Source organism: Mesoplodon densirostris, chromosome 3 (genome assembly GCF_025265405.1).
Source record: "Mesoplodon densirostris isolate mMesDen1 chromosome 3, mMesDen1 primary haplotype, whole genome shotgun sequence".
Classification (NCBI taxonomy): Eukaryota; Metazoa; Chordata; class Mammalia; order Artiodactyla; family Ziphiidae; genus Mesoplodon; species Mesoplodon densirostris.
In genome coordinates, this window is record NC_082663.1 from 144,810,271 (window position 1) to 144,834,789 (window position 24,519).

At 39.7% G+C, this 24,519-nt stretch overlaps 1 protein-coding gene across 1 annotated transcript in view; it reads right to left on the reverse strand.

The window, feature by feature from the left end:
- ADGRE3 (adhesion G protein-coupled receptor E3) overlaps nt 1-24,289 on the reverse strand; it is a 39,240-nt gene extending 14,951 nt beyond the window's left edge. Inside the window, exons 1-10 of the mRNA XM_060094472.1 lie at nt 24,211-24,289; nt 22,830-22,952; nt 16,886-17,041; nt 13,713-13,750; nt 8,741-8,924; nt 5,662-5,778; nt 4,006-4,190; nt 1,931-2,098; nt 632-829; nt 111-346 (exon numbers count right to left, since the gene is read on the reverse strand). Coding sequence (XP_059950455.1) covers nt 111-346; nt 632-829; nt 1,931-2,098; nt 4,006-4,190; nt 5,662-5,778; nt 8,741-8,924; nt 13,713-13,750; nt 16,886-17,041; nt 22,830-22,952; nt 24,211-24,289 — 1,484 coding nt within the window. The remainder of the gene's footprint in view (nt 1-110; nt 347-631; nt 830-1,930; nt 2,099-4,005; nt 4,191-5,661; nt 5,779-8,740; nt 8,925-13,712; nt 13,751-16,885; nt 17,042-22,829; nt 22,953-24,210) is intronic.
- Nucleotides 24,290-24,519: the final 230 nt, after the last annotated feature.

Sequence of the window (24,519 nt, forward strand, 5' to 3'; positions counted from 1 at the left end):
GCCCTTATACTCAAGGGGAAAGTAGAGTGTATTTGATGTGATTATCCCAATCATCACTATTAACACTGCCCTCAAATATGTCCATGGCACAGGGTGAGAGTCAAGCTCACTGATCAGGTGTTCCATAAAGGTGAGGCCTGGATGCTGCAGAAATGGCCACAATCACAGCCGAGACTCCGTAGCCCACTGGGAACATGAGCCTCTTCATGAACCTGTTGACACTGGAGTGGTTGACCACTGTCAGGTTGCGTGCAGTGAGGAAGAGGTGCAGCCCCTCCAGCAGCATCCAGAGGAAGGAGGCCAGGTAGAGATAGTGTAAGGCACCTGCAATGATGGCACACAGCACCTGGGGAAGGAGGAAGGTGTCACCAGGAGGGATTGTCAGGGTGGAGCATGGCCCCAGAACCTCTCTTTTATACTGACATTGAGTTCAGAACACTTGGTATTAGACCAAGGTCATTGAAGGTAAAGTTGGTTGATAACGGCAGCACTACTCACCTTGGCACCTCTCCCCCAACCTCCCTCTGGGGCCCAAGGCTATTTTATTAAGGTGTCCAATGCAGCATGGCTCCATGAACTCATCAGCATACACTGCAGTCAGGGCAGGGGTATTTTGGGGCAGTATAAGTACCTTGATCTCAGTTCTATTGATGGCTGTTAGGAAGAGCAGGTGGGCCAGGAAGAGGCAGAGTGAGAGCTGCAGGTGGAGCGAGCTGCTGGTGTTCTGGATGGCTTTGCACAGCAGGAAGGTGAGGGCTGCCAGGAGGAGGCACAGCAGAGAGATGCTCAGCCCCACGTAGGTGATCACAGTCAGTGCGGGATCCTCCTCCTGGGACCGAGCAGAGAGGAGCTCACAGTCAGGCTTTCCTGTTCTGGGATTATACTCCCCCACCCCTTGGAATGTGGCATCCCAACATAGGCAGATCACCTTCATCTCTGCAAAGAGGGGAGGGATGCAGGACTTCCTGTGTGCTGTCACCCAGACTATGTCATCAGTACTCTGACCCCTCATCTAGGATATGTGTCCAGTCTGACCTTCTCCCACCACCTTTGTTGCTGCCACCCAAATCCTGACCACCATCGTCTCTCTACAAGTCAACTCCTGCTGCACCATCATCCATTCTTGACCCAGGAGCCAGAGATTTCTTCTAATAACATAAGTAGGCAGCATCCCTGATTCAAATTCTCTATTGCCTTTCCATTGTAATTTGAATGAAATCTAAACTCCTGACCATAGCATTTGAAGTCTGATGCATTTTCCCTGTGCCCTTTTCTCCAACCTGAACTTTTCCACTTCCCTCTCCTTCACTCTGCTCCAACCACATTTATTTCTGGAACACACCAAGTTTGTTCTCTCTCAGGACCTTTACACATACATGTATCTCTTTTTGGGATGCTCTTCCCTGAAACCTTTTTCATTGAGGTAAAATCCAAATAATATAAAACTAACCATTTTACACTGTACAGTTTAGTGACTTTTAGTACATTCACAGTGTTGTGCAACCACCTCCTCTCTCTAGATCCAAAACATTTTAATCACCCCAAAATAAAACCTCATGCCCATTAAGAAGTTACCCCCTACTCTCCCCTTCTCCCAGCCCCTAGAAACCACCAATTTGTTCTGTCTCTATGGATTTGCCTATTCTAGACATTTCATATAATTGGAATCCTACAATATGTGGTCCTTTGTGTCTAACCTCTTTCACACAGCATGATTTTTTGAGATTCATCCACATTGTAACCCCACTGACTTAAAATTCAGATTTCAGCTTGAATAGTTAATTCTCCTCTAACCATGTTATCTAACGTAGCACACTTCTGCAATCACTCCAGACACGCCCTCTTTAAAAATTTTCCTTATAGCATTTATGACCACCTAAGCAGGGCCTCAAAAAGGATTAGCTTGAGGAATTCAATGTTTACATCATACCTGTCTGTGGAAGGCCACGAGGACAGCGAAACTGGACAGGTGAGTGGAACTGCATATAGTGTGAGTCTTGTTTGCTTGTTTCAGGAAACAGCCCTCCGTGGACCAGTGGCCACCCTCCTTTGTACCTTTCCAGTAGACACAGAAGACCTTTTTGATACTGGGCTTTATCTGAAAAGAGAACAGGCTCATCATGTCCTTCCTTGGGAGGGACTGCTCTCAGAGTGTCAGTCTATGCTGGTGGGGTGCAAAGAAGTGACACCATGGGTTAGGAGAGATCAGGTGATTTCTATTTTAAGTGAAGAGGATGACCACCAGGAACCTGTCCACGTAGTCCCAACTCTATTGGGATTCCACATGACAGAAAATGAGCTCACGTCTCTCTGGGAGCCAGAATTTTACAAGATGTCATTCATTTCAGGACTTTATCTTCCAACGTGGGAGTCAAATAAAAATAGAGTATAAAGCTCACTTAAAATTTTCTCCCAAATACTCTCTAAGCCAAATTTCCCTGATCTCTTCACATCAATTCTGCCCTGACCGCTTACAACACAATAATTGCTCATACAATGACAGGGGTAGTGTAGGGAAGAAACATCACCAGGAGAGAATAAAGTTAGTTTTCAATCTCTTTTTTTTTTTTGTCCCAAGGATGTCCATAGCATCACTTCATTGGGCCAAGGAAGTGAGTTGGATGCTCTCCTATTTGGGGGCTGTATCTCCTTTGATAATCTGCTGGACCATCCCCCGATACCTTGCTCCACTTCCGTTGCTCCATGCCATACATCAAAAATTCCATTCCTAGATTTTATGCATCAGATGGAGAAAACCTACCTTTCCTCACCTTCCCCCACTTAATTCTTATTTTCTTAAAAATTAAAAAAAATTTTATTTATTTTTTCCAGCCTTATTGAGATTTAATTGACATATAACATTGTGTAAGTTTAAGGTATATGATGTAATGATTTGATATATGTATACATTGCAAAATGATTATTACAACAAGGTTAGTTAACACCCATCACTTCACATATTTACAGTTTTTATTTTGTGGTGAAAACTTTTAAAAGCTACTCTCTTAGCAACTTTCAAATATACCATACAGTATTGTTAACTAGAGTTAACTAGAGTTAACTAGAGTCACTATTCTCTCCATTACATCCCCAGAACTTATTCATCTTGTAACTGGCAGTTTGTAACATTTGATCACGATTACCTCTTTCCCCCACCTTCTGTTGCTGGCAACCACCAATCTGTCCTTTGTTTCTATGAGTTTGTTTTTTCATATTCCACATATATATGAGATCAGTCAGTATTTGTCTTTCTCTGTCTGACTTACTTCACTTGGCCATAATGTCTTCAAGGTTCATCCATGTTGTCAAAAAAACGGCAAGATTTCTTTCAACTCTTACTTTCTAAACAGTTGACTATGTCTGGCTATTAACCCTCCTGCCTTTAAGAGTTTGGGCAGAGAATGGGAAAAGGCAATGAATTATATAAAAGTTTTTCTTCTGATTGAATTATGTAGTCTTAATAATTAATTCCAGGCTTTTGTGCAATAATAAACACTATTTCTCCGTTTAAATTTCACAGATGTAGGAGATACCTGCAATTAAAAAAATTCCACGAACTAGAATCATGCTGCCCAAGAGAAATATCATATGAGTCACTTATGTAATTTGAAAATTTCTACTACCACACTAAAAAAGGAAAAGAAACAGGTCAAATTAATTTTAATAAAATATTTTATTTAAAGCACTATATTCAAAATAATATCTTTTAATATGTCAATATAAATCAATACATGTAACCAGTATAAAATTATTGAGATACTTAACACATTGTTTTTCTTACTAAGTCTTCAAAGTCTGGAAATACTGAATCTAAACCTGGAAATACTAAGTCTTCAAAATCTCAGTTCAGACTCACCCTATTTCAAATGCTCAATAACTGTAGTTGGCTCCTGGCTATGATATTGCACAGTGCAGGTCCAGAATCATTGACTTGGGAGTATTTAAAAATTGTTTGGTATAACATCCATGAAACCTAAGCAAGTACAAATTGCAGCTTTCACCCACCTTCACGTGCTGGAAACTTAGAATCACAGGCTGGGAGAGAGATGTGTTCCTTTTGGGTCCAATAGCAGCACTCACTATCTGGGAGCTCAGGTAAACGTGATCTTTCTCATTCACCTCTTCAAAAAAAGTTGCATTTATGATGTTTCCAAGAGAAGAGTATGAAACAAAGGCAGCTGCACTGGGACCTGAGGAAACAGAATAATGGAGTCTTAAAAAGTGCCACCTTCCTTCTGTTGCCCTTTCCCACTCCATACCTGCCAGACTCCCATGATCGCCACACCTGGGCTCAGTTGTGCCTAGGAAGTTTACTTTTCCTCTCCTGCTCTTCCTACCCAAATATTCACAACTCCTACTCAAAGACCCAGCTAACCCAGCCTTTGGCTCGGGAAGTCTTCCCTAGATCCTCAGGCAGCTTGATGTGTCTTTCTCCAAATTCGTATTTCAAGTGCAGTCCCTGCCGTGCCAAAGAGAAAACAACTGTCCATTAATTATTTCCTGTGGATTAATCCTATTTTTCCAACAGGCACTAAACTTACTGGGTAACTAATACCGGATACTTCATTTGGAAACCACAGGGCTCCTAGCACAGTGCCAAGCATGTGGTAAATGATGAGTTATTTTAAAACATCTTTATTTTCTAAAAAAGTTTAGCTTATATTTCAAACACTTAGAAAACTATAAAAAAGACATAACAGACATTTACACTCAGATTTAAAATATATTATAGTTTTGTCGTATTGGCTTCAGAATTAGGTATTTTTTAAGAAATAAAATGTTTTAGATATGGCTAAAGATCCCACTATTATTTAATTCTCTTTCTTCCTTCTCGAGAAATAACCACGGACTTGAAGTGGAAGTGTAGCCTTTCCATGAATACATTTGTAATTTTACTACATAAGCATGTTTCCATTATAATATACAGTATTGTTTTCTGTGTTTAAAAATTCACATAAATGGTATCCTACATTGGGTATTCTTTTTTTTTTTTTTTTTACTTAAAAAGATTATTTATTTTATTTTATTTTTGGCTGCACTGGGTCTTCATTGCTGCGCGCAGGCTTTCTCTAGTTTTGGTGAGCGGGGGCTACTCTTCGTTGCGGTGCGCGGGCTTCTCATTGCGGTGGCTTCTCTTGTTGCGGAGCAACTCAAGCTGCAACAACTCTTCCCTGGGTCTTCAGCCTGCTGGCTAGATTTTAGACTTGCTACCCTCCACAATCACAGGAGCTAATTCCTTAAAATCTCTGTCTTTGTCCCTGTCTCTCTCTCCACACACACACACACACACACACACACCCCACTGGTTCTGTTTCTCTGGAGAACCCTGACTGATACACCTACTGATGCTTCCTGGGATCATCTCCCAAATAAAATCATTACAATTGAACTCCTTATACTTGTCCATGGACTGCTTCTGAGCGAACCTAAACTGAGACCCAGGTAGAACAACCCCTCAACTGCAAAGAAGTCTCTTTCATGCTGAAGAATAGAAAGCCTCTACCTTAAAAATATTTTTTTTTTAAGGAAAAGACTCAAATGACACAGTTTTAGGGTAACAGACCCATTAGGGAGGAGCCTATTGTGGACCTTTCCTTACTACTCACACAGTGATATTGCTCTGCGTGTCTTAGGGATTCTGCATGCAGCCACCACATGTACCTTGTGTGTTTCCCTGGATGATGTCACTGCAATTTATATCCATGGAGTTCATTTGGGCGTTCAACTTGAAGGTGACTCCCTTGGAGCAATTGTCTGTAACAACTCGAGTTTCAACAGCTGGTAAGAAAACCAACGGGCAAGCTTACCATTATTATAAGTTTTAAAAATGTGCATAGCAACACAAAAAGTTCAAATCTACTGAATGTCTAGGATGTGCCAGGCACTGGACTAAGATCCTTATACATCATCATCTTATCACAGCATCATATAACGCCATGAGGAACCATTGTTCAGATGAGGAAACTGAAGTTCAGAATTTAAGTACGACTCTAACTCCTGAAACCAAGTTCTTAAATAATATTCCCTAGCATATTGTCTTTGAAGCAACAATTCTGTTTCTAGGAATTTATTCTAGGAAAACAATCATGGATAAGAGGGCAGAATTAGCTATAAGAAAGATGTAGCTAATTTCACAGCAGCAAAGATGATAATGGTGAAAAATGGGAAGTGACCTAAATGTTTAAGAAGGAACTGATTAAATAATTTATGGCTTATCTCTTTAATGGGGAACGATGCTTCCAATAAAAATGAAGTCACAGAAAAGCAGGAAATAAGGGAATTTCCTGGCGGTCCAGTGCTTAGGACTGCATGCTTCCACTGCAGGGGGCACGGGTTTGATCCCTGGTCGGGGGAACTAAGATCCCGCAAGTCACATGGCATGGCCAAAAGAAAAAAAAAAAAAGAGCAGGAAATAAGCTCATGAAAATATTTATCTTAAAAATCAGACAGTCTGAGACTGGTCATGAGTTGGAAATTATTCAATCTGGATGATGAGCGCAGTAGGCTTATTATGTCTCCTTTTGTATATGTTTAAAACAGTTAAAAAGAAGCAAGTAACAAAATAGCACTTAAAGAGTGATACTATTATAAAGTAGATAGGAATATAAAAAATGATACTATTTAAATAAAACTTTATAATACTAAAGAGTGGAAAGTAGAATAATCAAAATTATAGCAATTACCAGCCCTAGTTGTAAGTGTATTATATGCAGCATTATTATCTCATTTTATAGATGAGGAGACTAAAGACCCTGAGGTAAGGGTACTGGTCATCGATTAAACAGTTAGGAACTGGCCAAATCAGGAAAGATGAGAGTTACTTGTAATCTGGTTTAATTTTGAATGAAATTGTGCAGATTCTGGTTTCCCAGGAAGGTTAGACACTGAATTTTATTTTATTAAAACAATTTAAAAAATTATTATGTTTATAGACTATAAAGTACTTTATCATGCAAGTTGGTAAAACAAAATGGTTAGTTAGGCATACACAAATACACTGACATCTCTGAGCTGAATAAAAAGCACAGCAAACAGCATTTCTGGAGGCCAATAGAGTGATATGTATCGAAAGTCTATAAAATGTTTTTTTCCCTTTGACCTAACAATTCCTCTTCTATAAATTTATCCTAAGAAAACATCAAACAAACACACAGATAAATTTTCAATGGTCTTTGTCACGGGGTTGTTTGGTAACAACCTGCATTTACCAGAATAGGGAAATAAATAAATTATAGTATAAATAAATATATAGTATAAATAAATTATACATACAATGTAACTCTATAAGCCATTGAAGACAGTAACATAGGTAATGATGATGTATATGATTTACATGGAAAGATGTTAGTAATGTAGTGAGTGAGAAAGCAGGTTGTGCAACCGTATGTAAATTGTAACATACACAACAAACATGTGTCTCTTCATCAGACATGTGCCTACCTGGGTATCAGATTGGAGGATTGGGTTGTGGGCAGATTTGGGTGGTCTCAATTTAGTTTTGTGTACATGTTTTTTCCTAATTTTAAAAAAATGTAATACTTGACTTTTCTATGGTATTTTATTTATTTTTATTTTCAAAAACAAAAATTGTATATATTTATGGTGTACAGTATGAAGACCTGACACACACACATATACATAGTGAAACGATTACCAAGGTCAAGCTAATTGACATATCATCTCATCACATAGATATATAATGAATATGTGTGACTAGTATAATAAAAGTATTTTTTTTTTTGGCTGCACCGCATGGCTTGCAGGATCTTAGTTCCCCAAACTCGGGTCCCGGCAGTGAAAGTGCCGAGTCCTAACCACTGGAACACCAGGGAATTCCTTAATAAAAGTATTTTTATTTTAAAAATATATAGTAAGATGTTCCTTCTGGGATGGTTTAAGTAGCACCACTGTGACGTGTGTTGTTAAGTTATGTAAGCACTGGTTGAAAAAAAACCAAAAACCTAACTTCAAGCCAGAATCCCAGACTCAGGATTAGAAACCACTGACAATTTTTATTTATTTAAAAAAAATTTTTAATTAAAAAAATTATTTTTATTAAAAAAAATTTTTGGCCATGTCAGGCGGCTTGTGGGATATTAGTTCCCAGCTCCACTCAGGTCCTGGCAGTGAAAGCACCAAGTACTAACCACTGGACCACCAGGGAATTCCCCCACTGGCAATTTTAAAAAGCAGCTCTATGGAGGTGTAATTGACGTACAAAACATTGCATGTATTGGGATTCCCTGGTGGCGCAGTGGTTGGGAGTCGGCCTACCGATGCAGGGGACGCGGGTTCGTGCCCCGGTCCGGGAGGATCCCACATGCCGCGGAGCGGCTGGGCCCGTGAGCCATGGCCGCTGAGCCTGCGCGTCCAGAGCCTGTGCTCTGCAACGGGGGAGGCCACAGCAATGAGAGGCCCGCGTACCGGAAAAAAAAAAACCCCACATGTATTAAAGTGTACAACTGGAGGAGTTTCATTGAGTGTATACATCTGTAAAACCACCACCACAATCAAGGTAGAGAGCATTTCTATCACCCCCAACAATTTCTCCAAATTTTTCTCATGCCCTTTTTTCATCCCTTCACCTGCCCTCTCCTCCCTGTCACTATAGATTAGTTTGCATTTTCTAGAATTTTATATTAATGGACTCATGCAGTACTTATTTACTTTTCTAATTGCTCAATCCAGACCCCAGTTAGTAACCAAACCCTGTGTGTATCATGCCTTATTTTCTTCTTACCCACAGTACGGTTTTGGACTTTCTGGAGTTCTTGGTCTGGGGTTTTCAAGGCAGTTTCTAGAACAAGTGATTCCACTTTCTGGAGAATATATGTGAACGTGGCTCTGATGTTTCTCCTCTCTTCCATTCCCCATACAGTCTTATTGGTGAGAAGTGACTCGATAGCCTCAACAACCTGTTGCATCTTTGAAGAGATAAAGAATTTTAAAAAAATCCAATCTGATAGGTCCCACATCCAGAAGGTCAGAAGAAAACACAAGAAAGCAGGTGCTGGAGCCAGACAACTAGTTTAAATCCTGACCCCACAATTCACCTGCTGAGCAACCTTGGGAAAGTCACTCAGTCGCTCTGTGCCTCAGGTACCCTGTTTAGAATGAGGACAGAACTAAGACCCCATAGAGTTTTGGGGAAGATTAAATAAGTGAAGAGATGCTACGTTTTTAGAACAGTGTCTGTGCCTGGTAAACACCATATAAGTGTTAGTTATTATGAACATCTTTTACCATAAGGAAGTGGTAAGGTTTCTAGAAATAGACCAGTGGTTCTTAACTGGGGGCGATTTTGATCCCCAGGGGATCAAGTTAGTGACAATTGAGTACATTCATGATGTTGTGGAATCATCACCTCCATGTAGTTCTAAAATATTTCCATCATCCCCAGATAAAACCCATTAAAGAGTTACTCCCCATTCTCCCTTTCCCAAGCCTGTGGAAAGCACAAATCTGCCTTCTGTTTCCATGGATTTGCCTATTCTGGACATTTCATATGAATGGAATCATACACTATGTGATCTTTTGTGTCTGACTTCTGTCACTAAACATAATGTTTTTAAGGTCATCCATGTCGTAGTGGGAATCAGAACTTCATTTTTTATGGCTGAATAATATTCCACTGTATGGATATACCACATTTTATTCATCCATTCATCTGTTGGTGGACATTTGGGTCATTTCTGCCTTTTGGCTATTGTGAATAGTGCTGCTAAGAACATAGGTGTACAAGTATCTATTTGGGTCCCTGCTTTCTTCTTTTAAAAGTTTATTTTATTGAAGTATAGTTGATTTACAATGTGTTAATTTCTGCTGTACAGCAAAATGATTTAGTTTTATATACATTCTTTTTCATATTCTTTTCCATTATGGTTTATCACAGGATACTGAATATAGTTCCATGTTCTATAAAGTAGGACCTTGTTGTTTATCCATTTTACAATATATATAATAGTCTGCATCTGCTAACCCCAAACTCTCCTTCCATACCTCTCTTACTGCCCTCCCCCCTCCTTGGCAATCAAAAGTCTGTTCTCTATGTCTATGAGTCTGTTTCTGTTTTGTAAATAAGTTCATTTGTGTCATACTTTAGATTCTACATGCAAGTGATATCATATGGTATTTGTCTTTCTCTTTCTGACTGACTTCACTTAGTATGATAATCTCTAGGTCCATGCATGTTGCTGCAAATGGCATTATTTCATTCTTTTTATGACTGAGTAGTATTCCATTGTATATATATACCACATCTTCTTTATCCATTCATCTGTCAATGGACATTTAGGTTGTTTCCATGTCTTGGCTATTGTGAATAGTGCTGCTATGAAATAAGGGTATATGTATCTTTTTGAAGTATACTTTTGTCTGGGTATATGTTTGGGTCCCTGCTTTCAGTTCTCTTGGGTATATTCCTAGGAGTGGAATTGCCGTGTCACCTGGTAATTCTATGTTTAATTTTTTGAGGAACATGGAAATGACACTTTATAATGAAATGCTCCTGTTGATAACATGATTATTTGTTCATTACTTCAATGGACAGTTGCTGAGCTCCCAATGTGGACTTGGTCTGATTCCTGCCCTCAAGAAGCTCACTGTCTAGAGGGTGACAGCACAACATGTAACTATTATCAATCTGATGGAGATAACGATGGATAACATAGATGGAACATGTATTCTGGGTCAGGCACTGTGCTAAATACTACACATATATTACCTCATCTAACCTGCTCATCTATCCAAGGGTGCCATTACCACCCCCGTCTTACAGATGAGTAAATTGATCTTGAAGAGTGTGAAGGTTAATTTTATGTTTCAACTTAACTGGGTAATGAGTTACACATATATTGGTCAAGAATCATTCTGGGTGTGTCTGTGAGGGTGTTTCTGGATGAAATTAACATCTGAATGGATAGATGAAATAAAGCAGATTGTCCTTCCTGATGTGGCTGGGGATCATCCAGGCAGTTGGAGGCCTGACTAGAACAAGAACTCTGAGGAAGGGATTTTCCTCCTGCCTGACTGACAGTTCCAGCCTTGAGCTGGGACATTGTTTTCTTCCTTCAAACTCGAACAGAAACATCGGCTCTTCCTGGGTCTCAGACCTCTGGATTCAAACTGGAACTACACAATCAACTCTTCTTGGTCTTCAGCTTGTCAACTACAGATTTCGGGGCCTGTCAGCCAATTCCTTATAACAAATCTCTTTATATCTTTTCTCCTATTGGTTCTGTTTCTCTGGAGAACCCTAACACAGAGAGCTCATCATTTTGCCCATGTCACTTGCCATTGTGGTGCTGGGATTCAAACCTCTTTCTACACTTCTAAACCCCACATCCCCTACTGTGAGAACATAGTGGGGGGATATTAACTAAGATGGAGGAGTTTAGGGAGGCCATCCAGGAGGACACGACACCTGAATTGAGTCTTTTTAAAATTAATTAATTAATTAATTTTTGGCTGTGTTGGGTCTTCATTGCTGCGCGTGGGCTTTCCCTAGTTGTGGCGAGCGGGGGCTACTCTTTGTTGCAGTGCACGTGCTTCTCATTGTGGTGGCTCCTCTTGTTGCAGAGCATGGGCTCTAGGTGTGTGGGCTTCAGTAGTTGTGGCGTGCAGGCTCTAGAGCACAGGCTCAGGAGATGTGGTGCATGGGCTTAGTTGCCTCGAGGCGTGTGGGATCTTAGTTCCCAGACCAGGGAACTAAGCTCACAGGCTCATAGGCTCTAGAGTGCAGGCTCAGTAGTTGTGGTGCACGGGCTTAGTTGCTCTGCAGCATGTGGGATCTTCCCAGACCAGGGCTCGAACCCATGTCCCCTGCATTGGCAGGTGGATTCTTAACCACTGCACTACCAGGGAAGTCCCCTGAATTGAGTCTTGACTAAGGAAGAATGGGAGGAACCAGCCAGGTGAGGAACTGGAAAAAGGAGTTTCAGGTTGAGAGAACAGCATGTACTTGGAGGCCTGGAGCTTGGGAGGGCAAGGCATGAACAGTGTCTCTGGAGTAGAGCAGGGTGAGGGTGGGGAGTCGGGCAAATAAGGGACAAGTCCATTCTGCTAGACTATAGATTCTCAGAGACATGCATCATTCTTTTTGTAAAATTCAGAGTCAGTTTACAGACACTAAATGATTACTACCTATCAGGCATTTTTTTTTTTTTTTTTTTTTTTTTTTTTTTGCTGTATGCGGGCCTCTCACTGCTGTGGCCTCTCCCGTTGCGGAGCACAGGCTCCGGACACATAGGCCCCGCGGCCATGGCTCGCGGGCCCAGCCGCTCCGCGGCATGTGGGATCCTCCGGGATCGGGGCACGAACCCGTGTCCCCTGCACCGGCAGGCGGACTCCCAACCACTGCGCCACCAGGGAGGCCCCCTATCAGGCATTTTTTTGGTTTCTCTCTCTTAATTGTCCTACAGTATCCATTTCCCCCTCTTACTTTTAATAATTGAATGAATTCCTCATATTTTATCTGGGCCATGCTACCCAACCACAGACCATATTGTCCCAGCCTCCTTTGCAGCTAGGTTTGGCTCTGATATATGCGACTTCTGGGTTGTCACCTTAAGACATGTCTCTAGGGACTTCCCTTGTGGCTCAGTCATTAAGACTCCGCCTGCCAATGCAGGGGACATTGGTCCGAGCCCTGGTCCGGGAAGATCCCACATGCTGCGGAGCAACTAAGCCCATGCACCACAACTACTGAGCCTACACTCTAGAGCCTATGAGCCACAACTACTGAGCCCGTGTGCCTAGAGCCCATGCTCTGCAACAAGAGAAGCCACTGTAATAAGAAGGCTGTGCACCGCAACCAAGAGCAACCCCTGCTCGCTACAACTAGAGAAAGCCTGCGTGCAGCAATGAAGACCCAACACATCCAAAAAAAAAGAAAGAAAGAAAAAAAAAAGACATGTCTCCAAGGAAGTTATCCTGACATTATTAGCATATCAAATAGTGAGTAGATGAGGAGAGAGGCCCTCTCTCTACTCTCCCCTCTTCACCTTGTACTCCAGAGAACTTGCCCTTGGCACCCTCTTCCCTCTATCCACCAGTACGAATGCAGCATTGCAGCAACCCAGCTTTGGCTATGCAGTTGAGGACAAGATGCCAGGGGATGATGGAGCAACAGTATGGAAAGACCATGGGTACACTTATTGGACTCATGGAGCAGAATCCCTTCACCAGCCTGGATTCCTTGCCTCTGGACTGATAAGTCAGAAAATAATAAAGATCCATCTTTTTAAAGCCATTGGATATTTGGGCCTCTTTGTTAAAACAGCTCAGCATATTCTAATACAGTCTTGCTTAGTCTGTCTTTCTTGGTTTGGGATAGATCGTCTCTTTAGGGGGCAGACACACACATACCTATATACACATACACATACACCCTTATTTACATACACACTGTATCTATGTATCTCTATAGTGAGATATGTAGCAATAAACATACATACATATGATATATACATGTATATATCATAATTATATATAATACATATTAGATAACATTATAATAATATAATTAACACATATTATAATTAATATATATCAAATATGTTGTCATAATATATATTATATATTTTATATTATCATATATATGGTATATGACATATACAATACATATAATATATAGTATTCACCTCCATTTGCCAGCTTTGAGATTTGTAAATATTTGTTACCTGGCTAGGTTCCAGGATTCAGCTTCCACTCACCTCTTTCATGCTACTGGTTGTCTCTGAGGGGGTGGTTTCTGAAAAAGACAACAAAGGATATTACTGTCGGAATTGAAAGTAAAAGTGTGGAGAGGTTGGCAGGTAAGGTGGGTAACTTTGCATCTAGAAGGTCTGAACTCATACACTTTATGTTTCCTGACAAGGTCATTTGCTCTTTTGGGGGATCAGAGTCCAAATTCCCTGTCGTGGTATAGAGCAGTGTTTTTCAACTTAGAGTGATTTTGCCTCCAGGGGACACTGGCAATGGCTGGAGATATTTTTGGTGGTCACTCATGACTTGGGGTGGGGGATGTTACAGGTATCTAGTGCGTGGAGGCTTGGGATGCTGCTTAACACCCTACAATGCACAGAACGGCTTCTGACCACAAAGAATTATGGGACCCCAAAAGTCAATACTGCTGTGGTAGAGATACCTTGGCATAGAGGAAGTGGAAAATTGTAAGCTTCAAATTCTTTCATTCAGAACTGGCTGAACATTATAACTGAAATTGCTGAGGAAACAGAAAATTCGGTGCTTCAGGTTTTAAAATTCAGCCTGGCTGGGAATTATAACTGAGACTAGAATGTCAGCTGTTAATGGGACCTTTGTATATTGCTTCTTGTATTGTACGTTGTGAGGATAATCACCTCTATTTTAGAAAGACGAGAAAAGTCTAGCCAATGTTTACATATATGTTACCATCTTACTGAGGTTAAATCTATACTTATTCTGTGTCTTGGTTTTCAGCTGAGTCTATTTGCTAAAAAGAGCAAAGAGTTTTCCTGTACATTGAAGGTTTTGTCTTAAGAGTTCAAGAACTTTTACTTACAGCCTGAGTCTGAAAATGTTTGTTATTGGAAACCACATTCATTGTAGAAAAACATGCTTTTGGTTGAAAGCTCTATACTTTTTTTGTGAGGGCTTTCTTGGACGTACCAACCTTGGTGGTAACTAACCCTGGATGGACTCAATCCATATAAAAGAGCTCTTAAAATTAGAAAATGTCTTAAAATTAGGAAAATAGCTAAGGCATTTCTCTTTCTTGTAAGATAAGGTGAGTTTAACAGATTAACATCATAACCCAGGCAAAATCTCAGCCTGTTTATACGTTGTCAACAGAGGTGCCTGCTGCCTAGTAAAACACTAATTCACTTTGGGTTCAATCATATTCTTTCATTCATTTACTCATTAATTCATTTTAAATTTTTAATTAATTTTTATTTTTAATATTTAATTTTAATTTTTATTAATTTTTAATTCATTTATTCATTATTTAATTCATTAATTCATTTATTGATTGTCTGAGTTAGTGGTGGACTTATGGCACAGCAACCCCTTCCTACGCACCCCGTGCTCATTTCTGTCACCTTCCCCACCTGGACCTCATTTGGAGCACATGCAGCTCCAAGACCCTGGTGTGGGCTCCAGCTTGAGACTTGGGGAAATAGGGTAACCTGGGCCTGAATCTTGCAGGAGCACCTCCCATTGGTGGACAACATACTCTTGATATTAAAGAGCAACCTGAACTTTTCCAGACCTTTCTATCTGGAGCAGGGTTGTTAATGTAGTTTGGTTTTCCTGAGAATCAGATGAAAATCTAGCAATATTAGCAAATACTTATAGGTACTGCACTAAATGCTTTAAATGGTACTATCTCATTAATCCTTGCAATAGCCATCTGAGGGCTGTCTATCTTCCAAATTTCCAACTCTCATCAGATGGACCCAGCTTTTGGGACCTGGTAATACCACTTCCTCTTCTGTCCCCCTAGGTATAGGATGGCTACAGATTTCTGCTATTGCTAATCCCTGGGTTGCTTCACTGTCCTTTTGACTTCTCAGCTCTTTCTTCACCAGCACCAATTCTCTATATAAAATTACTTATGTTTAAAAGACCTAGTGTGTTTCTGTTTTCCAGGTTTTATCTTGACTGATAAAGAGGAATAACTGATTATTACTATTATTATTATTATTGCAACAAAAAATCATGCTTTGTCCCTTTTATGGCTTCCCTGAGACCCATGTTGCAGTGTAGCAAGTGGCTGAGTGTGGACTCTCAATATAGGCTGACGTAAGTTAAAAATCATCTTATTAGTTGGCAGACCTTGAACAAGTTACTTAACTTTTGGGTGCTTCAGTTTCTTTATCTGTAATAACAGTGCTTACCTCATGTAATAAATGAAATAATGAATGTAAAGCACTTAGTGTTGTACCTGGCACATAGTACAAATGAAATAAATATTATCTACCAGTATTATTGTTTCTCCACAAATCAGTTTCCTAGAATTTAGCTTTAAAGACCCTCTCTCTTATGATTTCAACTGTAGTCAATACCTCATGGATAGTCTGCCAAGTCCCATGTTTCTTATGTATAGATCTTCTCCATCTATATGATTTCTATGACAGTGATCATGCTTATCCAAGGTCACAGATCTGAGGGTGGGCATATGACTCAAATTGGGCCAATTTGTACATTTCCAAGTAATATGCAATTATGTCCAAGAGAGAATCAATTGATCCTTCTTTGGGTGGTTGGATCAATAAAAATGGTAAGATTTGGAGCTGTTGGTGGCCATATTTCCTGTCCTGTGGACAAGGAGTCAGAAAAGGCAGTTTGCAATGAAAGAGAAGAAAGGAGCAGACCCAGAGTATGAGAGACTGGGGGTGCTCTGACAGTGTTTGGTCCTCAGCTTCAGTTCATTCCAGAATCCCAGCTGTATTATTGCCCTTGAGTTCCAAGACGTTTCCACGCATCTTTATCATAAACTCATCTTTTCTGCGGAAGTTAGCCTGAGTGGGTTTCTTTACTTTGCAATTCAAAGAATCTTTTCTCAGCCACAACCCTGTCACCTCCATCTCCAACTTGCCTTCTTCTTCTTTTTTTTTGTTTTTGCCACACAGCACTGCTTGTGAGATTTAGTTCCCCACCAGGGATTGAACCCAGGGACATGGCAGTGAAAGGACCCAGTCCTAACCAGTGGACCGCCAGGGAACTCTCTCACTTGGCTTCTTAACCCCATTATTTCTATAAACTTCCTTCTTTCCTTTTCCCCTCCTCTTTCCATCACCCGTTTCCCTCCAGAAAATAGACATGGCCTGGCCCCACCACAAGTATACATTTTCTGGTGTTAGACTCAATTAAAAATTAGAAAAGGAGACAAGAATTTTCTTACTCTGACAAGTGTTCTCATTGGAATGATTGAATTGTGCTTTCCCAGAGAGGAGTTTATATCCAGCGTTACAGCGACAGTAGAAACTTCCTTCGATATTCTGACATTCAGCATTCACACCACAATATACACTAACGGGTGGTTTACATTCATTAATATCTGGAACACAAAGGAGAAATTTGGTCATTCATTTGACAAAGATTTATTGAACATCTAAATATGTGCCAGAAACTGTATCGTTTCCAGCAGGGTCTATCCTGGCTTTCCAAAACAACTCAGTTAAACTAATGGTTGTCTTTGTTCTTTCCTTTCTTCATTGATTTTGGTTGGGTTCTCCAAGAAGCAGACATTGAGACAAGGATTCAAGTTCAAGTACTTTATTTGGGAGATGGTCCCAGAAAACACTGGAATGGAAATGATGAAATGAAACAGGGAAGGGAAGGCAGAAAATAAAGGGGGTATTATCCAGGAAATTTCTACTGTGGGCGACTGAGGCTCAATTCCTCTGGGAACCTCTGAGAGGCAGTGTAGAGCACGCACTTCACATAAGCCTACCTAAGGAGTGAGGGAGCTGGGGTATTTATCCACAAAATCTTATCATTTATTGGTGAAGGAATGTTGCCAGGGAATGTAAACTCTCCAGTACTTCCATTTGTCCTGAGCGTGGACTGAGTGGTCTTCAGTAGCGAGAGAAAGCCTCAGACTTGGTGTACGAAGGAATGAAAAATGCCAAGGGCATATAGATGGGATACTGACCATGTTTGTATCTCTCCCCTACCCCCAGTTCATATGTTGAAGCCCTAACTCCTAGTGTGGCTGTTTTTGGAGATGGGGCCTCTTAGGAGGTAACTGATGTTAAATGAGATCATAAGAATGGGGCCCTGATCTGATAGTATTAGCATCCTTATAAGAAGAGACACAGGAGTGCTACTCCAAACCATTGCTTCTGCCATTATGCCCAGTGAGGAAAGACCATGTGAAGATATAGTGAGAAGGCAGGTCTCACTAGAAATAGAATCTGCCAGAACTTTGATCCTGGACTTCTTCCAGCCTCCAAAACTGTTATAAAGTAAATTTCTGTGATTTAAGCCACCAGCCTGTGGTATTTTGTTATAGAAACCTGAGCAGATGAATACATCTGCTAACCTAACTAATTGAGTTAGAATGTTTTTGTTAAATCATTATGTCTCCAGTCCTCAGTGTCACTGTAGCCCCTTTACAACGATGTCAAGTGGGAAGTAAAAATGTGTGATTTCCCCTGTCTGTTACAGGAAACAGGGAATTTTGGATTTTCAGAGTGTGACATAGTGTAGCTGATGCTGTTGCTTGCTCAATAGCTATTCCTTGTTTGGGAGGCCAAGCATGGCAATCTTGTTCCCATTTCTCAGGTGCTCTCTTTCTCAGCCTCCCTTTCAGATAGGGTTGTCCTGTGACATACCCTTAGCCAATGAAAGTAAGGATGGTCTCCTGAGAAAAACTTTACAAAATGTGAGATAGAAAGTAGTTACAATTCACTACAAAAGAATGAGACTCAATCTGGTATTGGAATTCCCAACTGCAAACCTGTAAACTTGAAGACAGTTTCTGTGATTACTGGGATATGTATCGATGGATTACTGGGGTAAGAAGATGGAGTTAAAAAATTCTCTACACAGGCAAGATAGAATCTACTTGTTAGAGTAAAAGAAAGGTGAGGTTATACAATAATTTAGAGAGATATTACCCATGTACCCAATTTGAAGAAAACATGCGAAGAAATGCTCCAAGCAAACAACAAGTTAACAAGTATTAAATTAGCAAGTACAGAAACCTCAACTTGGAGGAAGATGAAGGGAAGAGGAAGCAGGGTTTTGCAATGAACGTTGAAATAAAGTGAAAATTCATGGTGGGGGGGATTAGAGGGAAGAGGAGGAAAGGAGAGGAGTAAAATAGGAGTATTTTAAGGATGTCGTCTCTTTAATGGGGGAGGGGAAGTAAGGGTAAAATCAAGCATCTTGGTAGGGAAAACAATGCAACCTGGTGGGAAAAATAATTGATGAGCGTTTCAAATATTAGGAGAGAAATATGTGTTTGATTATGAAATTAAGAAGAGAGAAAGTAACCATTAATAGGATGAAAAAGTATAGTAGAAATTCTAAATAAATAAAGGGAAAAATGGAACTAGTAGCAACTTGATAAAACAAACACAAATAAGAAAAAGGCTAGTGGGAAGCAGCTGCACAGGGGGATCAGCTCGGTGCTTTGTGACCACCTAGAGGGGTGGGACAGGGAGGGTGGGAGGGAGGGAGATGCAAGAGGGAAGAGATATGGGGATGTATGTGTATGTGTAGCTGATTCACTTTGTTATAAAGCAGAAACTAACACAGCATTGTAAAGCAATTATACTCCAATAAAGATGTTAAAAAAAATCTTATGCAAAAAAAGAGAAAAAGGCAAATGAGGAAATCATAATAATATAAAATTAATAATAAATGTAAAGTAAGACCGTGGGAGTAACTGTGTCAATCATTACACTAAATATAAATGGACTAATATACACTAAATATAAATGGAAATCTTCTATTAAAATAGAGACTAGGAAAAAAAGAGAAAAAAATAGAGACTAGAATATTGAGTGTGGCAGTTTCAAAACGTGGCTTCCAAATTATTTGACACTCTTTCCATTGAGATGTGGGCACATTGTCTTATCCCTTTGTGTCCAAGTGTGCTCAGGACTGCTTTAGTCAACAGACTATTGCAGAAGTGTTACAATGGGACTTTGAGACAAAGTCATAAAAAACGTGCAATTCTGCGTGAGTCTCTTTGAAGCCTCACTCTCTGGAAACTCCATGCTGAGACATTACGTCTCAGAATTCAACCATTAACTGTGAGAAGCTGAAGCTACATGGAGGGATCTAGCATAGGGGCTCTAGTTGACAGTCCTAGATGATTCCAGTCTTTGAGTTATCCCATCCCAGGCACAGACATGTGAGGAGAGGTGCTTTCAGATAATTCTAACCCTCAACTGTTTGAGCACCAAGTCACCACCAGCCATTTGAGACTTTAATCTGAGGCCTAAGATATCATGGGGCAGAGAAGAGCCATCACTGTTTTGCTTGTCTGAATTCCTGACCCATATGAGCATAATAAAACAGTTGTTTTATGCCAATAAGTTTGGATTATATTATGCAGCAGTAGGTAAGTGGAACAATGGGTTAAAAAATGACACCCAACTATATACTGTTTTTGGGAGATTGATAATATTGGAAATAAAGAGGTGCACAAAGAGATACTAGGAGAATTCAAATAGAAATAAAACAATGTATAATATTAATATCAGACTCAGTGGAATTTAAGGTTCAAAGTTCTAAACAAGGTAAAGAGGGAAACTATGTATCGATACTTAACATATTTTATGAAGAAAATTATATTCCATTCACAAATATGTATGCACCAAACAACATAGATAAATACAGAAAGCACAAACAAGTAGAAATGTAAGAAGCAAGAACAAATCAAAATACAATTATACTGGGATAGTCAATTCACTTCTCTCGGAACTAGTAGATAAAAAATAAATAAAAGTAGAGAAGAACTAGATATCACAATCAATAAGCACATACAAACAGAGGAAAGATCTAGTGGATAAAAAGTAAAGATATGGGGAAATTAATGAGTAAATAAAATCAATAAATACACATATACAGAAAGTCAGAGAGACAAAGGCACTCGCGTGCGTGCACACACACACACACACACACACAGAAATAGAGACTGAAAGAGATAGAAGCCTATGTAGAGAGAAATAATTTTATATTCCTTGAAAATAAAATATATACTTTTTTTTCATAAAATCATTCATATGCTTCCACAAAGATATCTCTAATAAAAAGTTAGGAAGTAGAGATTTTCAGCCATTAGTTTAAAAATCCTAATAAAAATTTAAAAGTAGAAATGATTCTTTAATTATCTAATAAAATTAGGAATATATAATGCAAAAATGTACAAAAAATCTTAACTTTTGGAAATGAGGAAGCACCCTCCCTCATAATTCTTGGAGTAGAAAAACATCAAAAGGAAATTACAAACCATCCACAGGTCAATAAGAAGAATACTTCATCCTGTAGAATATATCTAAATCTATACTCAGAGGAAGATTTATTACCTTATATGTCTTTATTTTTAAGAAAGAAAGGTGAAAAAATAAAGCATCTAAGTATTCATTTTAAGAACCCAGAAAAAAGAAATTAAGAAGAGATTAAAGCTGAAATCAATAAAATAGAAAACAAAAAAACATAGTAGAAAGGATAAAAAATTCAAAAGACCATTAAGACAGATAAACCCACACAAGTTTGATGAAAAAAAACCTGACGGAAAATAGCAAGACGGGGAACATACCACAGTCTCAAGGAGGTGATTAAAATAACCATAAGCGAATGCTATATGCAACTTTATGGTCACAAATTTAAAAATTAGGGAAAATAAGTGATTTCTTATAAATAATAAAAATTATTCCAAGAAGAAATAGAAAATTAGAATAAGCCCATTGAATCAGTAGGAACTGGAAAGATGATTCATGATCTACCATTAGAAAAAGCACAAGGGGAGCATTTCAAGTGAGGAACAAGCCATGATGCAATATTTGCAAAGAAGGAGATGTCTGGGATCTGGTCATATGTTTTTATAGCCTTCATTCATATGAGGGTTTAAAAAGAGTTGGTAAGTAAGAGAGGAAGGACTTATTTGGAGAGAGCTGATGCTGTCCTGTGAGCCCCTCTACTTCCACCCAAGAGGAGAAGTGTGTGTGGATGCTTTTCTCTTCATCTTAATCCAAGAGAGGGATTTTAAGGAATTCATTCAGCTAATTACACTGTCTTTGCATTTTATGGGGACCCAGTTGATTGGTGCCTGTTTCCTCCTGAAAAATCTAAATAGTGAGCCACTTGGGCAGAAAAGAGAGATCTGCTGCACCTGCTCATCTCAAGTTTCTTGGGCAAAGGGTGAATGAATATCTCCCAAGACCTAGATGTGGGTCATGTGTGAGATGTTTTGGGTGTGGGGTTGCTTAGTTTATTTCAGAGAGGGCCACATGGAGTGGCAAACGGACTTTATCAGGGAGAAGCTGAAGAAGACACAGGATTCCTCCAGGATGAGTAAGGTGTAGGGAGGAATTTGCTGTTATCAGGGGAATTTCAGGGGAGTGATTGGGGAATTGTCCTCAAATAACCCACAAAATCTGTCACGATTGAAAGTGCTATATCTCAGGAAAATAGAGACTAAATAGCAACAATAGTATTGTCAAGGAAAAACTTCCCTGCTCCCCTTTCCTCATCTCCCTGCCAGGTTACAACTTTTGCAAGATTGGGTGAAGGAAAGTAGAATGTTGGGTGGGGAAAGAGGAGAGAAGCCAATTATACACCTTATTGCCAACTGTAGGCTTCCAACCAGGAGGGATGTTGAAAAATAGGAAAGGGGAAAAACCTAATATTTACTCAACTCTAGAGTGTTCATTCTTCCATAGGATTGGCCATTTAAATTATTGCGTTGAGGCAGCATTTTGCATCTTTTGTGACCACGGACTTTATACTAAAAAAAGTTTCTGCCCAAGCTTTTATTCTTTCTTTGCCACGACTTCAGTACATAATCTCTCTCCTTAAAAAAATTGTACAAAAAATTGCACAATGCTTTATGATTCATGAAGTATGGTTACATTTATTATTATCTTATTCAAACCCCTTACTGCTATCACGAGGTCAGCATTATTATCCCTACATTATGGAGGAGAAAATTGAGACCTAACTAGGTTCTGGAAGAGCCCACTTTTCTGACTTCATGGAAGAATTTCTTTCTTGGTGAAGGTTGAGTTGGCAGAGGTTTCAGTATTGCATATTATTGTTACCTCTTCAAAGCCCTTATCCTGCCTTCTTTCCACATCTACCTCTAGGTGATTTGAAAATTACCCCTTTACCTTCACATTTCTCCAAGGGGTATGTGAAGTATATCATCCTGGATTCAGAAACGTATCCATGGTTGCAGGTACAGTGAGTGGCATTGACACAGGAAGCATTACGGGGACACTGATGACAGGCCCCTGCAAGGAGAAGAGAGGCAGGTCAGATGTCACCAGAGTCAAAAATCTCTCCTGTTATCATTTGGTTTTGCCTCTGAGCAAAGGCCTCTCAAGGCTGAAGAAGCTGCACCTTTTTCCTTTTGTGAGACGTCAGTATATTAAAAAGTTAAACATACCAAACCCAAGCTACAGAAAAAAGTGTGATTCTTATGCATGATAAAGGACTGAGGTTGGTATTAAACAAGTTAATTTTAACACAAATATTTCAATGCAATATAACTGTGCTATTCTCAAGATCATTGCAGAATATATAAAAGGGGAAGGACTTGGTTAAGACCTGGGACACTGCGTTTGATTCTGGCTCCACCACTTACTACCCGTGTGGCTTTGCACAAGTGTCCTAGCCTCTCTGTGCCTCAACTTCCTCATCTGTAAAATGGGTTAATGTGAGGAGTAAGTGAATTAATACATATAAAGTTCTTCAGGCAGTGCCTGGAACATATTAAATGTCAGCTATGATTCCAAAAATTTGAATTTGTAGAGTACCACAGAAGGTATATGGTGATAAGGGTAAATGTTATCTTTGTAACACTATGTATAACTTCATTTAGATGGAGATCACCAAGGATCTTAATTTGAGGTCCCTTGAAAATTAATGGAAATAACGGGGGCTGAGGAAATATCTCAAGCTTAAGTCTAGTGGAGAAATCTGGGAGCTGTCCAGGGTTCACACAGAGTGGAGGCAGGGAACATGATGGGGGGAAAATGTGCAGAGCCTGGCAACTCAGAATGCATCCCTAACTTTTAGCTAGAAATGTAGAATCTCAGGCTCCACCCTAGGCTTGCTGATTCAGAATCTAATGAGATCGTCAAGGGATTAAAGTTAACCTGGAATGGACTTGCTCATTTTCTGTTGACTTGTTTGTGACTGGAATGAAATGATTTTCATCATGCTGTCTCTCCTCACCAGAATGTTTACTTCATGAGACTTGGTGTGTTTTATTCACTGTTCTACCTCTACCTCTGTCATGCTGTGGTTACTAAAAACAAATAAATAGACAAATAACAGTAAAATTTAAAAAAGATAACTTAAAATATACCCAAATTTGATGAAATGATGACTTAAAAAGAATTACGGGAGTAAACCTGCCCCATTTATGTTCCCAGAAGTAGCCCCCTTCCTCTGTATTGTTGGAGGATGTGAGTGGTCCTAGGTGCATTATTGGTCTACACCCTCTCTGATCTCTGGCTATGGAAAAGTCAGGCTTTAAGCACTTACCTTTGGTTTTGTGAGCCACGGCTCCTGACAAGCTTAGCAGAAAGCACAGTCCTGGAAGAGGGAGGCAGAAGGGAGACATGAAATGATTGAGGCAAGATTCTAGGATATTCTCCAAGGGCTGGGTATCAGTTATCTATTGCTGAATAACAACTATCACAAAATGCAGACATTCATTTTATTATCTCATGGTTTCTATGATTTGGGAATCTGCGAAAGGCTCAGCTGAATAGTTCTGGCTTGGAGCTTCTTATACAGTTGCTGTTAGACAGTGATGGGGTTGGAGCATCTGGGAACTGGCTGGACATGGCT